General features: G+C 39.5%; 1 protein-coding gene across 4 annotated transcripts in view; it reads left to right on the plus strand.

Moving 5' to 3' along the window:
• The window catches only part of ZFYVE28 (zinc finger FYVE-type containing 28), a 166,277-nt gene that overhangs the window by 88,546 nt on the left and 59,485 nt on the right, over positions 1-18,246 (plus strand). For all 4 annotated transcript variants that reach the window (XM_069795186.1, XM_069795196.1, XM_069795205.1 and 1 more), the window contains exon 3: positions 16,626-16,763. In XM_069795186.1, coding sequence (XP_069651287.1) covers positions 16,626-16,763 — 138 coding nt within the window. The remainder of the gene's footprint in view (positions 1-16,625; positions 16,764-18,246) is intronic.

Consider the following 18,246-nt stretch of genomic DNA (forward strand, 5'->3'; position numbering starts at 1 on the left):
TTCTTATTTTGGGGGCTCCAGAGCTGAACGCAGTACTCCAGGTGGGGTCTCATGAGAATGGAGTAGAATGGAAGAATTACCTCCCTCGACCTGCTGGCCATGCTTCTTTTGATGCAGCCCAGGATGCAATTGGCTTTCTGGGCTGTGAGTGCACATTGCCAACTCGTATTCAGTTTTTCATCCACCAATACCCCCAAGTCCTCCTCAGGGCTGCTCTCAATCTGTTCATCACCCAGCCTGTACTGATACTGGGGATTTCCCTGACCCATGCGCAGGACCTTGCACGCCCTTCTTGAATCAAAATCAAAATTTTAATTAAAAAAGAAAAAAATAATCTTCATCTTTGAAATATGCTTTTTGCATATTTTCAAAGCGTGAAAACATTATTTGCTTCCTGAAGCTGGAGATGAATGGATAAGACAAGTCTAAAAGTGGTGGAAGCTCTTCATCTGATACTCTTCAGTGTCTTGCTGAAGAAGTAATGATATTTGATAATGGGTCACTTTAGGAGGTGGTTACCAATTTCAGCCTGATACAGGGAAACCAGTCCAGTTGCCTTTTATCTCAGCTTGCACCATATGCATGGGCAAATTTCTACCTTGCTTTTTTCTTTAATTAAAAAACAAACAAAACCCCAAAACCACACCAACACCACCACTACACACAATGCTGAAGTTGTTGCAGGGTTTGCAAAATGCCTAGTAAAATTTCCCAAGTGGTGGAGAATCATGACTGAGCTGCAGTGAACTCTGTCATAGAGCATGCATGGATTTCTCTGTAGTGGGAAATGGAAAGGATCTTCAAAGTGTGACTTTTGAATTTTTAAAAATATATATATGTGTGTATATATATATATAAAAAAATAAATAAAAGTTGGGGTAGCATGGAATGACAACACAGGTGGCAATCAGTAATGCACAAGAGTGAAATTGAAGCTAGATTGACAAGTTGCTAAATAATGAAAAGCGAACTTATCTTTGTATACAAAATAAAATTAATTTTTTATCAGTGAAAAAAGGGATGTGATTATATTATATTAAATAGTGCGTGCTGGGGAAGCCATAGGTTGTTATTGAATGGACTGTGATGTGAGGTTATACTGCACCATCTGCTCACAATGACCACATTCATTGCATGCAAACTCCTATGGAAAAACACTCTTTGGTGGAAGATGAGGTAGTCATCCGTTTAAAACATGAGGCGATAACAGGAGAGGAATATTAATATTTTATCTGTATTTCAATTAGAATAGGGTTTTTTTGGTCCAGATGTCACAAGTTTTGTTCAAATTAAAAAAATGTGGTATTTCCTTCTTTATGAAAGAGAACCTGCCTATAGAATAGAAGGCTCTTAATTTCTGAGCTTATGAAGTTTTCTAACATTCTGTTTAAAAAGATAAGATGATGTTTCATTTCTTAGTCCGTAATTATCTGCCCTAGATCATACTTTTTATATTAAGAAAAATTGACAAGTTGGCATCTTGATTGAATATTGACATAGTGGACCTGAGACATGCTGGTGTAATTCCCAGAGCATTTGAAGGCTAAATGAGGACAGTGGAGCCAGGTCATTTTAAAACTGACTTTTCTCAGCATTTGCGAGGTATGAGACTATACCAGATCCAGTTCTGTAGGAATTAATGTAATGTGACATGTCTGACTATCAGGGGCTTTATAGTTCTTCCACATTCTTCATCAGTGCCATCAGAGGATTGCTGTCAGCTCTGCTATATTTCTCCTTTTTAGTTTTTTTTTTACTGTTGCAAAGAAGAATAAATTCTAGTATCAGCCACTCAATTGTTTATGTAGTCTCATGACTTAAATATGCTGCAATTTGCCTTCTTTCCTCCATATGCATGTGGTAGCACCATGTTAGCAAGATGAACAATACGTGCAAATTATTTATTTGGTGATATTTCCGTACTTGGGGATTAAGTCTGGTTTCCTCTGTTAGAAGCTTTTTTGCTTAATCATATAAGGAAAAAACCCTTTTCTTTCATTTAGTTTTCCTTTAATGCTGGGGAAGTATGATAACACAGACAAGAAGGCACATTGTTTCTTTAAAGACAGTTCTTAGCAGTGGAATTTAATTTCCATTGTGACCTTAACGTACTTAAAAGTTAAAATAAAGGCTGGCTTTTTCTATATGAAATAATTCATAAATTGTTAACTATTTCATCTATTTTCAAGATATATAACACCAATACTGTAACACTGTGTGTATATATATTTCAAATAGGAATAATGGATTATTATGAAGAATATTTTGTGGAATATTGTGCAACGTTGTTTTTTCATATGTGAGGTTGTCATAAGTAAGTTTTCGTTAAACAAAAGGAAGCCTTTAGATGTTTATCTACATATATATCTACATCTATGTATATTATGAATTGGGTGCAACAAGGACTTCTACAGATTCAGAGGAGGGATTACAAAATATTTTGGAGTTTGGGAGAATAGATGAATTTCAGACTGCCCTCTTGTTACTGTTAGTGTATAATTTAACAATAAACTACTAATTGAATGGCTGGAGTCCAAGGTGATGGGAAGAAAATAAACTGTTACCCATTAGGGTAGCTTGTTCAGTCATTGTAACTTTATAATTAGGCAGAGAGAAGGAGCAGCTTATATAGTTCACTCATAACTCCAACTTATTAAAAAATACAGACTTTTAGACAGAAATTTAAAAAGTTACTAATTTTTGAAATAGTTACGTGTATTAGCAAGTTAGTATTGCTTCAAAGAAGTTTGAAATGGTTGATAGGAAACCACCTTGTGATAAGGAAAAGTTTGATGTCGGAGAGCAGGCATCATATGGTAGGCTTTGCTACTACATGCCTTTGCACTACTTGCACACACAAAAACTTTCCATTTTAAAAGCTTTGGGAAATAAATACTGGTGTGAAATGAATTATGCAAAAAGTATGCTGTGTTGTTTAAGATTGCTTACCTTTTTGCTGATACCATCTGCTCTTTCCTGCTGGATTTCCAGTTTTTACAGAGTAGTGCTATTTTTTCAACACTCTTAAAAGTAGCGTTGAGATGAACAACAGCAGTATTACCGCAAGTACGTGGTTCTTCCCAGTGCAGAGCAAATAAAGCTAACTTCTTTTATATACTGATACTGCTCCTTGTTCCATAGTTCAGAAAAAAGCCCAGAATTTAATTTAAAAAATGTAGTCCTCTTTATACTACCATATGATGTACACAATATAAATTCTTGGTTTTGCCCTGAAAATACATTTTCAGTTCTCAAGGTTTCTGTGCATGAAGATTACTTAAGCACATACCAAGCAACAGATATTTGTATTCTTTGCTTTCTCAGTTGCCCCAGGGTAGCTGCAACTAGTGCTAAATTTGTTGTTGTTCTACTTATACTACTCATAATAAAACAGCGTAGTAGTTCATGTAGAAGCAAAAGTGATCATCTTTAGGCTGCAAAGCTTGTTGAATTGATCTGAGCAACTGAGGCACTGAGATAAAGCGTCTTATTGACGTAAGCTCTTGTAATTTTTGCTTTAGAATTGTTCTGAAACTGTAAGAAGGGGTGGGTTTTTTTCATTTTTTCACATTTTCTTTTTTTGCCCTTTTTTTAGGTCTAATGTAGTCTCAAACAAGGGTGAATTCTAGCAGACTTGCAGAGTCATGTCTACTTTTGACTTGTGTGATAACTGGGATTAAAAAATATTTTCCATTTTCACACATTCCTACAAACCTCTGGCCTTAGTGTCAGCCCTATTTATTGTTTGTACTATTGTCCTCCATAGGGATTTTGCAAATTTGACTGGAAAATAATTTAACCCTGTGGCTGGAATGTGAAAAGTTCTCTCTGTATGTCTAATTAACATATTTGTGGTTGTCTGGCTTATTCTGCAATGCAAATAACAGTCTAAAAGTACTTCATTTTATAATTGAGAAAAGAAAATTTTGAGGGCATTCCTCAACAAGGTAAGCAGTGTTATCTTTATGTAAATTTTTAGGACATCCTTAAATCACTCACTTAAAATATACAGGTAGTAGAAAGGATCCTAGGCCTGAACTCTCTGTGTTAGAATAGAGGTCTCCAGAGATTTGGGCTCTGCAGTTTTGAGTTGAACTACTGTTGGATATAACTTTTTATTGGTGGTATACTACCACATTGGCCTTTCTTTGTCTTTTGTCTACAACTGCAGAACTTTAATGTAACTCTCTTGATAACTGTGTATTCTGTGAAATCAGATTTTCCATTGTTTTTTAATGCAAAGTGTGTTCTTTCTCTCCTAGCAGGTAAAGGCTTTTAAATCTACCGGTGCCATGGCTTAACACTGCTACGTTTTATAACTGTATTAACAGAAATGCATAGAGTGATTTCAGAAAAAAATATTAATGTAAATTTGAGTGGTTTTGGTCAGAGTCCTATGATAACTTTAGCAGCTGTGCATGTGGTATGTCCAGTCTTTGATTCAAGCAAGCCCTTGGGCACTTGGTAGAAATGTTATAAACATTTTAGTTTCAGTAAATCTCTTAGCTTTATTGCTTGGATATGTGGTTGAGTATGGGCAAACAGGATAAATAAACTTTGATTTTATAAAAAAATCTGCACAAACATGTATTTCTGTGTTATCAGACATTTCCTTAGGCATAATTCCATGGTTCATTGGCAGTGCCAATTTAAAGGTTTTCTATTTCAAATTTACACTTTTTTTGTTCCTATGCCTGCACTTCAGCATGGCACCACCTCAAAGCACATCCTCCCATTAGCTTAAACTGATTAGAGACTGTGCTGCCATCAGAAGAGGTAGCCTTGTCTGTCCTTCCTTCCTTCCCGCACCAGTCAGTGTGCTCCAGGAACCTGTCTCATGTTCCAGCAGTGAGTGAACAGCCACGGAGTGGGTGGGATCACCTGGAACCCTGGTTCTAGAGGAGGCTTTGGTGGGGTCACGCTCTCAGCCAAATAGTCATGTTGATCCACTGTGTGTGTGGATGCACAATGGCACGAAAGTGTTGACATGCAACTGGAGGAGTGTCTGCAGACAGAAGTAGAGAAAGAACGGTGGGTGTGTAGGTGCTTATCCATAGCCAGTTTAAATAAGCTGTGGTCAGCTTTAGACCTCTAGGAAACCGCATCTTCAGCTGTACCAATGCACATATTTGCAGAGTCATTCTGTGAACTTTTAACAGCGAAATGACCTGGCTTACTGTGGATCAGTGCACTGAAACTATCCACATATGCCCTCTGTAAAAGTAAGCAGAGTGTGCTGGTGAGACAGCCTGGAGATGGGAACAAAAGCTGCAAAGTAGGTGAGATAAGGGGCTGACTTCTCAAGCTGCCTAACACTTACACTGCAAAATGGCCTTACAATGTTTGCCTGTCTTTGAGGAAAAGTGGCTTTCTATTTCAGGTGGAAAAGAAACTTATCTTGAAGGTGTCTCCTATTACCTGAGAAGTTTAAGTGGTATGAGAATAAGGAATCTCTAGGAAAAAAAAAATGCACCCTTTTGTTCTGTGCTTTATCTGAATTGTATCCATGCTGATGTGAAAGCAATTTTTAAAAAGAAAGTCAGCATTAATGAGCATCCCTTGACGAAGAAGGTATCTATAAAGAGCTGTTAAATAACTCATAGGACAATGCTGGTGTCATAGTGGATTGGCAGTGAGTTATCTAAGAAATACTAATTGTATTCATTAACATTCTTGACAAGAGCAAACTGGGAGTATGTACCATAATCACTGTGAACAATGAGGCAGTTCAGAGGTGGGGTGTTTTCATGTTTGATTGCATCTGTCCATCGAAGAACATTTTCATGTAGAATTAGGCAGAAATAGATCTCATTAAAGGAGATAAGTTAGGCTAGAGCTGTAAGAAACTCCCGTCTGGATTCTGAAACCTAATGATAGGTTAGAAGTTTGCAAGAATCTATTCCTGATGTTATTTTGTTAATTGATATAAAGGTTAAACAGTGGGGATTGAGCCAGGAGTACTTTTAGCTGAAGTAATGGCCAAGTCTCTCTAGCCCGCTTAATTTGCAGCCCTTGAGAAATTATATTAGTTATGTTAGTGATGGTCAATGAAGGAGACAGCAGGCTAATTACTGAGGTTGAGGGAAGAAGTTGACTGAAAGAAGCCTTCATGTTCCTGAAGTTTAGATACTGTAGTAGACAAAAATATTTTTTAACAGTGGAGGAAAGAAGTAGGAACTAAAAGCAGATCCTCTCCAGCCCATTCAGTTATATCGGAACGCTTGGGCATTACTCATTGATCTGTAGGGAGGAGCGAATCATGCTAGTTTTCTGAATTATACCTGTTTGCGAGGCTTTTTCTAAAATATATCGGAGCTGGTGGGCTCTAGAGAAATTCTCATAAGGTTTATATTTAAGAGTCTGGATGCAGATGTAGGAAAGCCAGAAATTTGTGCCAGAAGGACTGAGGAGTTGGCTGATGGGAGAGCGAGCCAAGCCTTTTTCAAAGAAAATTGTCTCTTTTATACTATCTTTTCCAATTTAATTTAAGTGGGGACAGTGCCAATTTAGAAAAGAAAGCGAAACTGAAAAGCATTTTTTAAGTGATGATGTCAAGATTAAATTCCAGACAATGCACATTTCTGCAGTATTATTTATCTGTGATAGAGCTTGTAATTTTTTTCCTATACAGTTTCATCTCCAGTTCAGTTGTTTTATAATTGATTACAACACTTGTAATTTCGTTACTCCTAGCAGTGATTACTTGTGTGAGTTGCGTTGCTCCAACAGATGTCGTCTTCTCTGTGCTGCCTGACTTCAAACAGTTACTGTCAGGTACCTGTTTGCTCTTTGGGTATGCAACTGAATGAAAGCTTTTAACATTTCTTTTGAAAGCATGTGGGCTTGTCAACCCTTTCATATGTTTTTATTGTACTTCAAAGCACTGTGCATGTAGAACATAAACTTGAGTACAGTTGTGCTAAATATGCTAAATAGCCTCTAAGTATCAGAAGAGTTGATTTTTCTTCTGCTGGACTCAGGCTACAAATGCAGATTTTAAAGAAACGTTACGTGATCAGTGGAATGATATAGCTAGGTAGAAAACAAATGTGCAGCAATAAATGTTCTAATTAGTAAATAAAATAATTGTGTATTTTAAAATTTTGTCTGTTTTAACAGCTTTTGTTCATCGTTGTTGGGAAACTTTTGGTCACTTGTATTATTTTTCACTATAGAATTATGGCTAGAAAATATAAAATGCTTGACCGTAAGTTGGACCATCAGTACAACTCTATCAACTAACAAGAATTTTATTTCCTTTCTGCGTTTTGGATTCATATTTGATCTTATGTAGGGAGTGATTAATACTGTAAGATATTTTTTCTTTGAAAAAAGGATTGTAATAGTGCATACTACTGTAGTTTTAAATTGTAGTTTCCCATGTTAACAAGCTTTTTCTTGTGTTTCCACTTGCTTACATGGATCAAATAGGTCATTTGGAGAAACTGCCTGTTATCTAAGACTGTGGGCAGAGTGGATTGAAAATGCTGTGCACTGCAGGTCAGGGAATTAATTTGCAGTGAAGAACTGTTGGGAGGAAAACTGGCTTCAAGCCAGCTCAGCACTGAATGTGTTGGGGATGCAGGATGCTTTCACTCTGCAGTAGGGGAAAGCAAAGCAAAGGTGGCAGTAAGTCTTGGTTACAGTTGCCTCCGTTCTGCTCATGGCCTCAGCTATGGAGCAGCTTTGGAGTGATACGAAGAAGGTGGTGCCAGCTCTGTGCCAGGCTAAAATTCTTTGTGCTTGGGAAATCCTGAATTACCTTTTAGGGCAGTTTTGGGATCACTGTACCATAGTAGGAAGGCAGTTGCCTGGTACTGGTGGAGGAGAAAGCCCATTTTATGTTTATTGCAGCAGATACCCATGTTCAAAGTGAATGTCTCTTATTCTTCTGTTGCTATGTGTATTGGTTTTATGTGGCAAGGTTTTGGTAGCGGGGGGGGGTTACAGGGGTGGCTCCTGTAAGAAGCTGCTGGAAGCTTCCCCTGTGTTCGAAAGAGAGCGAGCCTATACCAGCTGGCTCTAAGACGGACCCGCCGCCGGCCAAGGCCGAGCCAATCAGTGATAGTGGTAACGCCTCTGTGATAACATTTTTAAGAAGGAAAAAAAAAGTTGGGACGTGGAAAACAGCCACCGGAGAGAGGAGTGAGAACATGTAAGAGAAACAAGCCTGCGGACACCAAGGTCAGTGCAGAAGGAGGGGGAGGAGATGCTCCAGGCGCCGGAGCGAAGATTCCCCTGCAGCCCGTGGTGAAGACCCTGGTGAGGCAGGCTGTCCCCCTGCAGTCCAGGGAGGTCCATAGTGGGGCAGATATCCACCTGCAGCCCGTGGAGGACCCCACGCCGGAGCAGGTGGGTTCCTGAAGGAGGCTGTGACCCCGTGGGAACCCTGCGCTGGAGCAGGTTCCTGGCAGGACCTGCGGATCTGTGGAGAGAGGAGCCCACGGAGCAGGTTTTCTGGCAGGACTTGTGACCCCGTGGGGGACCCACGCTGGAGCAGTCTGTGCCTGAAGGACTGCACACCGTGGAAAGGACCCATGCTGGAGCAGTTCGTGAAGAACTGCAGCCCGTGGGAATGGCCCACGTTGGAGAAAGTTCGTGGAGGACTGTCTCCCGTGGGTGGGACCCCACGTTGGAGCAGGGGAAGAGTGTGACGAGCCCTCGCCCTGAGGAGGTGAAGCGGCAGAAAATAACATGTGATGACCGTAAACCCCATCCCTGTCCCCCTTGTGCCGCTGGGGGGGCTTGGTGGAGAAATCCGGGAGTGAAGTTGTGCCCGGGAAGAAGGGAGGGGTGGAGGGAAGGTGTTCTGAGATTTCGTTTTATTTCTCATTTACCTTACTCTGGCTGATTTGTAATAAAAAGTGAGCTAATTTTCCCTAAGCTGAGTCTGTTTTGCCCGTGATGGTAATTAGTGAATGATCTCTCCTGTCCTTATCTCGACCCGCAAGTTTTTTGTTATATTTTTCTCTCCCCTGTCCAGCTGAGGATGCGGGAGTGATAGAACGGCTTTGGTGGGCACCTGGCGTCCAGCCAGGGTCAACCCATCACAGTCTTTTTGGTGGAGAATGCGGGCAGTGTGAGGAATTTGAGATAAGGATAGTAATTGAGAGAGGTAACGGGCAAAACATGGACTGAACGCAGCTAGAGAGTTAAGAGCTGCTTGATGAGTGGGGAAATTTTATTGTTGTAATTGTGGTGAAGGGACAAGGGGTGGAATGTGTGTAAATTGTCCACTTTTTGTCGGTTTTGTGATGATATTATTTTGATTTTGGTGTGGGGAATTCTTTTTGTTAATGTGAGTGAAGATTTTGTGTGATGAATGTAGATTTTAATGATATTTCTTAAAAATGTGATACACAGAGGCGAGGGGTGGAATGTATTGGTTTTATGTGGCAAGGTTTTGGTAGCGGGGGGGGGTTACAGGGGTGGCTCCTGTAAGAAGCTGCTGGAAGCTTCCCCTGTGTTCGAAAGAGAGCGAGCCTATACCAGCTGGCTCTAAGACGGACCCGCCGCCGGCCAAGGCCGAGCCAATCAGTGATAGTGGTAACGCCTCTGTGATAACATTTTTAAGAAGGAAAAAAAAAGTTGGGACGTGGAAAACAGCCACCGGAGAGAGGAGTGAGAACATGTAAGAGAAACAAGCCTGCGGACACCAAGGTCAGTGCAGAAGGAGGGGGAGGAGATGCTCCAGGCGCCGGAGCGAAGATTCCCCTGCAGCCCGTGGTGAAGACCCTGGTGAGGCAGGCTGTCCCCCTGCAGTCCAGGGAGGTCCATAGTGGGGCAGATATCCACCTGCAGCCCGTGGAGGACCCCACGCCGGAGCAGGTGGGTTCCTGAAGGAGGCTGTGACCCCGTGGGAACCCTGCGCTGGAGCAGGTTCCTGGCAGGACCTGCGGATCTGTGGAGAGAGGAGCCCACGGAGCAGGTTTTCTGGCAGGACTTGTGACCCCGTGGGGGACCCACGCTGGAGCAGTCTGTGCCTGAAGGACTGCACACCGTGGAAAGGACCCATGCTGGAGCAGTTCGTGAAGAACTGCAGCCCGTGGGAATGGCCCACGTTGGAGAAAGTTCGTGGAGGACTGTCTCCCGTGGGTGGGACCCCACGTTGGAGCAGGGGAAGAGTGTGACGAGCCCTCGCCCTGAGGAGGTGAAGCGGCAGAAAATAACATGTGATGACCGTAAACCCCATCCCTGTCCCCCTTGTGCCGCTGGGGGGGCTTGGTGGAGAAATCCGGGAGTGAAGTTGTGCCCGGGAAGAAGGGAGGGGTGGAGGGAAGGTGTTCTGAGATTTCGTTTTATTTCTCATTTACCTTACTCTGGCTGATTTGTAATAAAAAGTGAGCTAATTTTCCCTAAGCTGAGTCTGTTTTGCCCGTGATGGTAATTAGTGAATGATCTCTCCTGTCCTTATCTCGACCCGCAAGTTTTTTGTTATATTTTTCTCTCCCCTGTCCAGCTGAGGATGCGGGAGTGATAGAACGGCTTTGGTGGGCACCTGGCGTCCAGCCAGGGTCAACCCATCACACTATGATACTCTGTAAAAGGGGATATTAGTATATCAGGTTACTTACTGGATTGTTTTCAAATGTCTTTTAACACAAGACAAACATTTTTAGAGTCTTTATAGAAAAGGCTTAAGTATGTATACACTGCTATAAGAGCATGTCTGTATCCATGATATTTATCTAGTATGTTTTGATTCACTGTGGTCAAAGTTCTTAAGTTATCTCTTACTGATAAAGGGAGGCTTGGCTGAAAAGCTCTGTACTGAGAACAGTCTGTCAGTACAAGTTTGGGTATGCTTCATTTCAGTAGAGACAGTCATGTCCAGTATTAGTTACTGGCTTTTTGGTGTGGAGGAGTAAAACATATGTTATGTTTTTGTTTTGTTTTCTTATGGTAGCATCAGGAGTACTTAGATTTTTGAGGTCTGAAAATGTTCTTTTCTGCGGAGAGGGTGATGCCCTGTAGTGATGCTGTACTTAATGTAGTCTCTCAAGTTGGTCTTAGTTATAAACAGCCCTTCTGTAAATGGGGATTCTCTTTTATTCACTGAGAGCTATATTTGGGTGGGTAGTAAGAGGGAAATGAATTCCTTGATTAGGTCTTTGTGTTAGAGACAGAGATGCTCAGAACAGATGTAAGTTAAATTTAAATTTAGTTTGTCAAAAGAGTGCACACTGGCTTAGTGAAAAAAGTCATTTTAGCCAATAAATAAATACTACATCTTTGTTAAAGAACCATTTTTATTGGAAGCTGTGTTCAAGTATCTGTGACCTCTTTTGTATGAAAATTGGTGTGCCAGTATTCACCACTTCATATGTAATAATCGCTCCACTCGGGGAGATGCAGTTATTTAGTGTATGCATAATAAATTTTGAATACATGCAGGAGGTAAGATCAAAATTTCCATTAATAAACCTGTGATGTTTGGAATGTTTAATGTCTTTGTGGGGGTACACTAGCAAGACAGTTCAGGAAGAGAAGCTTTGACGTTGCAGTTCAACACAAACTGCAACAATCGTTGCTGGGCTGGGGCGATAGAGCATTTAAATTGCTAGAGATCCAAGTTGCCTTTCATGATGAATTTTGGTACTGCTCTACAGTGGGATAGGTTAAACTAGAAGCTACTGCCCAAAGTTCAAACATAGAAAAATCCTAAGTTTCTTTTAGAAAGTGGAGCATCTAGGAGTCGGCAGTGGGAAGTAGTCAAATAGCTGATCGGGTGAAAAAGAGACACTAAAAAGCACAGCCTTTGGGATCTGTGCAAGGTAGGCTGGAGTGAAAGCAGTGGAACTTGTTGCTGTTTAGGGAGAGACTTTGGATCTCTGATGGGTGAAACAGCCATCTGTAGAGATCTGGCTGGGTTCTGAAGCCAGGACTTTTGGGTGTCCTTTGAAATCCTGTTACCTCAAAGATTATGTCATCTTATTATTCGTTTCTTCTGTTAATGAAAGTAACCCATAAAAACCTGAATACTAGCTAATTGCTTTAATTACAACAAAATCTTCCTTTATGTTGGGCCTTAATTTGTTTTCATCAGTTGCTTCTGTTTGTCATAAATGTGATGCGAAGGTGGTCTGCAACTTAACATCAAGCCAGAAAAAGAAATGAAAAATGTGAAGGATATATTTAAACAGAGAGGCTGAAATAATGTCTATTAAGCTCATGGTGGTATTATCACAGACTGTTACTTTGGCTAGATGTTACTGATAATTCAAAAAATGGGTATTAAAGAGGTACTGAACAATATGCCAAGTTACTTTCTCTGAAGAAATCTTGCAAAAGACCTCAGGAAGGTCATGTTAAATTTAATAGCTTGGAAGAGCAGCATAGATTTTATCAAGGACATGTACGAAAGGGTAGATAAGTCTGCCTTTTGTTGATCTAAATATATGTTTTAGAGCATAAGTAAGATGAAGTTATTGGCTTTTCTTTTTGTACCTATTCTGAAAGATAATGCAGCAGTTGCTGTTAGCTTTTTTATGCTCTGATTATTGAGTATATGGCCAATTACTGCTGGGCCAAAAATAAACCAACTGTTTGTCCTCTACTGTGGCTAACTACATACATTGTCTCACTACCACTCATTATCTTTCCTATCAAAATAAAATATAAGTGCTCTTTGTTACATGAAACACTGAGCTCTGTTTTCCAGGAAATGAGGAACTTGGAGTAAATCCCAAAGCAGCATCTCTGCAGTGGCTGCCTGTTGTGCTGCTGGAGAGCCTAAACAGAGCAGCTGAAACAAAACTGTGCTCATCCTGGTATGCAAATGAACCAAAAGATAACAGATAAAGCCACCAAAGGATACATTAAAGTCCAGAGGCTTTTATGGAGAAAGATGGATCAAGTGAAAGATTTACTACTTCAATTCCAACTAATTGATTTTTGTTGCTTAAATTGGAGCAAAACCTCAATGCTACCATGTATCTGAACCCATTCGTTCTTAGCTTACAAAGCAGAATACTGTAATTAACTAAATTGAATGTTTCTTGAAGCTCTTTTAAAGAAAAGACTAATTTGCTTACAATGCATTGGATAGTCTGTCTAAATTGGCTGGCATCCTTCCAGCTTCAAAGCAGCTGAGATTTGAAATCATTATTGGAGCAAGTATTCCAGATTTCCTATTTAGGTTACTCTGCTCAGGGTGTCATAAGAAGAAGGAATGGAAAAGGGAAGGAAAGTGATGGAGAATTGGAATTTTTTCTGTAGTAGGATAAAGTAAACCCTGTAGAAAATCAGAGAATTTGGGAAGTTGCACATCTTGAAACAGCAAAAACAATTTACCCTGTAGAAATCTTTCAGTATTTGTACACTAAATGTCAAAGTTCCATCAACTATTCTTTCCTTATTTTTGCAGTATCACTACTAGAGTATGCAGGAAAAGATGCTCATCTTTGTAATTGTTTTTTTTCACTTAGCTTTTTGACAGAATGACCAGCTTCCTATGTGAAGCCAGGTAGTTCTTCACAAACTAGTCCAGAGATTGAGCTATTGTGATTTATCTCTGTTGAGAAGTTTATATTAAAGTTCTAATTACTTATGGTTTAACTTACTAGTACTGCACAAGTAACAAATAACTTGGTTTTTTAACTGCCTCAGGAAGTTCAGCATACATGGAGAAGTGTTGATAGATCTTGGGTGCTCGGGAGTAGAAGCATCTAGAGATTATAGGAATATTGAAGAAATGAGGAAGAATAGTAAATGTCATTTAGGTGGTAAACAAATGATGTACTGAAAAATTACTATTGTACTTGCTTTGTAAAAAGTTTATCTTTGTCCTGTTGCCTTCGGTTGCAATATTTGATTTAGGTGCATTAAGGTATAAAATTTCATGATACTTATAATAATTATCTCCTGAGATGATCTAGACAGAATCTTAGTACTTTTTTACAGGTATGATGATTAGAAAAACAGAACAAAAATACAGATCAGTTGCTTGGCCAGGTATGAGTCCTATCACTTTACTCTATTTGCATAAAACTTTCTTCGATATATTGGGAATTTTGAGTATGTATGTAGGTGATTATAAAAGGGGAGTTCGATCTGTAGATGCTGTAAAGTAAGATTGCATTTGAAAAATAGTGTATTAAAGTAAAATAATTAGGGAGGAAAGCTCTTTGATATGTGTTTCATCCTATTCTGTGTAGCTTTTTAGAAAAAAAAAAAGCAAGAGACTGAAAACTGCATTTTCCCATATTCAAGTTTGGTGGCAAGTAAAATAAATTGGAATATCGTGTCCTAAAATAAAATGGAATTGGATTATTTAAAATCTGATACAGTCAGATTCAAATATAATTCTTCTCAGAGTTCCCTGCCTTAATATCTCTTTGTATTTCCTGCAGCTTTTGTAATATTTAACTGGTAGGATTACTTTTTAGCACTGTATCTCTCCGGTGCTGAAAGATCTTTGCAAACTTTTATTAATTCCCTGAAAACAGGACTCTGGCTTTTTCATCCTAATGTGCCAACCTCTATTGCTTTGGTGATAAAGTGGGAGCTACAGGCAAAGCACCTGGTCTCAAAATAGATGAGTAATAACTGATTTAAAAAACATCATGTGTGACTTGTGCTCTTCTACAATTTAAATGCTTTAATCTTCAGTTTCATTCTTTGATCTGTAACTTTGGGTAGGAACTAAGTGGTTTAGAAGTTGATTTCCTTATGGGACCTACTTTCAAAATATTTTGGTTCCCCAGTCAGATCTAGCTCAATAATGATGAGAGGAGTATACTCAATACCAGGAATTAAGAAATGGAAGGAAGGAAAACAGGAAATTTGGTATTAGTCTGCTTTTTCTCACTCTAAAGTGTCATACTAATTTGCCCATGATTCCTTGTCTATCTCCCATTTTATCCTGGAGAGGGGAGGTGATGGTAGTCTAGCTTGTTCTTCAGCCAGTGGTTCAGAGTGGCAGTGCCGAAACAGGCTACGGGCATCTTTGCTCTGTTCTATCTTCTTCCAGGATCTGAACTTCAGTTCCCCTTGCAGTTACACTAGGGAATATTGTGAGGCTGGGTTTTCCCTCAATTTCTATGATGGGCATCCCTTTGGATTCCTAGGGATCCAAGTGCCCCACTAATCCTGGCAGTATGTTATACCTAGCAGAGTGAGGGGTGTGTCTGTAAAATTAAGTATTTTATATGTTGGTGAATCTAGCTTTGTTTTCTTGGCTCTTCTCATACCTGCCGGCCACGGTCCGTGTTGTGATGCCACGGAGGAGTGACAGAGCGTTTGGTTTTCAGATTTGTTTCTAGAGAAGATGGTTGAATATTATGTGTGCCAATGTGTTTTAAATGTACAGGGTGTTGTTTGTTTAACAATTTATTGAAATGAAATGTGTTACCTCATGACAGACTTGCAAAAAATACATTTATGTAAAAATGTTTTAATTGTTAACACATAAAGTACCTTATACCAATGTGTAATAAATATTGCCAATGGTTTGTTTATTTTGGATAAAACCAACTGTGATTATGGCATTAATGTTAAGACTATTTTGTGGCAACAGCAGTTACAGCAGTCTGCACTGAAATGACAGAAAATGTGTAATTTTTTTTGTACCGTAAGTAGGTTTTGTCTTTCTCAGTGGGGAACATACTAAAGGGGCACGTTTCTTCAAAATTCCTCTTTCCTATTATTTTTTAAATGCCGAGGAAATTAAAATTGAGAAGTGTAGACTTAAAGCAATTCTGTCTGTTAAACAGTTCTATACAGACAGATTTGTTTTTATTTGTTTGAAAAATATTTTAAATAGAACATGAATTCTTTAAGTAGTGGAAAAAGCATAAGACAGACAGAACATCTTTAGTGAAAGCACTTAGCCTTTTTCATGCTCTGAATCTACCTTTATTATGTTAATCAAATTCCATGCAGTTCCCAGCAGGCATATGTGGAAATTATCTTTTCCAGTTAACGAATACAGATTATTTACTGTGTATCAAGAAGCTGGTTATAGGTCTTTGATCTTTGTCCTGGTGCAGACGTGGGTCAGAGCAGTTAAGACTCTCTAACTTGTGCAGTGTCCCCTTACCCTCCTGGATGGCCGAGGGGTGAGATGGCAGGCAGGTGTGCCAGCCGTTGCCCACTGGGCACTCAAGTAGGGAAACTACTTGCTTTAGATTCCCAGGATGAGTTTAAGTCTATTCAACCCCAATGGTCCCTCTATAACTCAATTTCTCATGTCTCCAGGGTACTCGTGTCAGGCATTCTTTTTGGGAAGAATGAAGAGTATATCATTGGGGCTGGTAAGAGGAAATGAGAGAAATCCAATTTACTTGTACTTCTAGTTTATTTACTGATATTGTACAGATAGCGGGAGGTAACGAGCTCTTTAAATCATGCCTCCTCATGAGAAGTCCCACTAAGGTAGTCAAAGTTAAGTGCAGTGGATTTGAGAAACAGTCTCTTGGAAAAACTAGAAGTGAAGTTTGCCACTCTTCTTTCTATGCAATATTCTCCTCTTTGTTTTCTGTGTGGGGGATGACTGTAAGAGTTAAGTACTGCATTTTCTGTCTTAATTAGTTGGTGCCTCACTAATAAATTCTGTTAAAAGTTAGAAAAAATTTTGTGGGATTTCTGTGGGAATAGTATATATCCTATCCTATATTTTGCTTCAGGATAATGTTTTAAACATCATAAATCAAATCATGGATGAATGCATTCCACATGAACGGGCCAACCGAGACTTTTGTGTTAAGTTTCCAGAGGAAATACGCCATGACAACCTTGCAGGACAGCTTTGGTTTGGAGCAGAAGTAAGTCTCTCGTGTTTCTGTTACTTGGGGTTAATGGACAGTTTTTTGTGGCATAAAGCCAGAAGTTTAAAATACCTCTTGAGACTTCTCTGAAAATAGTATGTATAATTACAGAGTAAAGTAAAAACATCTGTGAGAAATTGCTCTGGATGCTCAGTGGAAGGGGATTCTTTAACTATGGTTCTGGTGTTCGTTGGGCTAACAGCATAGCCGTTTATTTTGCTAATTGTCTGTTGTTATTATGACCATCTCTTAAAAACTATTCTTTTGTGAGTTAGCATCTGATTAACATTCTTGATTTATTCTTTTTTTTTTTTCATCCTGATGGGCCATCTCGCATCTCATGCTTTGAAAAACCTTAGAAACAAATAAAGATATATATGTATATATATGGGAATTTTATCAGGATAAAAGTTGATCTCCAACAAATATAAGTGCATGCTGTCACTTTATTTTAGTGGCTATATTATGCTATAACTCATATTAAACATACATAACTTTGAGCTGACATTTGTTGCATGTAAGTTGTTTCATGTGTATGCTAAAAATATAATGATTTCTGTGCAAAACACTGAAGTCCACTTCTCTTCTCTTACCTGGTTTCTCTCAAAGACCTGCTTCTACAGCAACCTGTAGGAACAAGGGATTTTTGCAGTGAATAAGCTTTAATTGTTTTAACTAAGGGAATCCTGAAGTGTCAGAAAAAAGCATGTGATATGTAAGATACTTATTCATTAGTCCTGATGCCTGTTGGCTTAAAAAAAAGCCATTGTGGCATCTTCAATGATAAACTTAGTTTCTTTAGGTCTGCTGGCCTGAGGGTGACTCTAAGCACTGGATTTGTTGAGAGTTGAGGGGGACGTACTCTAGACATCCCACCCCACAACAGCACATTGTGTTGTTGTTTTCAGCTTTGCCTCTCCTGTATTTGAAGCAATCCTTTGGCTCTTGTTATTATACATTCTTCTTTCTACCAGTTTCTCCTTTCTTTTTAAAGTGCACACTATGCATCAATAGTTCCTATATTGTTCAGTCCAATATCATAGAATCATCATAGAACTGTAGAATGGTTTGGGTTGGAAGGGGCCTTAAAGATCATCCAGTTCCAACCCCCCACCATGGGCAGGGACACCTTCCACTAGACCAGGTTGCTCAAAGCCCCATCCAACCTGGCCTTGAACACTGCCAGGGAGGGGGCATCCATAACTTCTCTGGGCAACCTGTGCCAGTGGCTCACCACCCTCATAGTGGAAAAACTTTTTCCTTTCATCTAATCTAAATCTACCCTCTCTCAGTTTAAAGCCATTACCCCATGTCCTATCACTACATGCCCTTGTGAAAATATGCCTCCGTATGTTCTGCTTCTGAAACTTTCTTTGACAGTTGTTAATTGTAGGCACCTCTGAGTCAGGGAAGTCCCAGGTAGAATTTACAAAATGAATTTGATATGTCAATGCTTTATAATCCTGTCCTCAGCAAAAAC

This window comes from Haliaeetus albicilla, chromosome 1 (assembly GCF_947461875.1).
Source record: "Haliaeetus albicilla chromosome 1, bHalAlb1.1, whole genome shotgun sequence".
NCBI lineage: Eukaryota > Metazoa > Chordata > Aves > Accipitriformes > Accipitridae > Haliaeetus > Haliaeetus albicilla.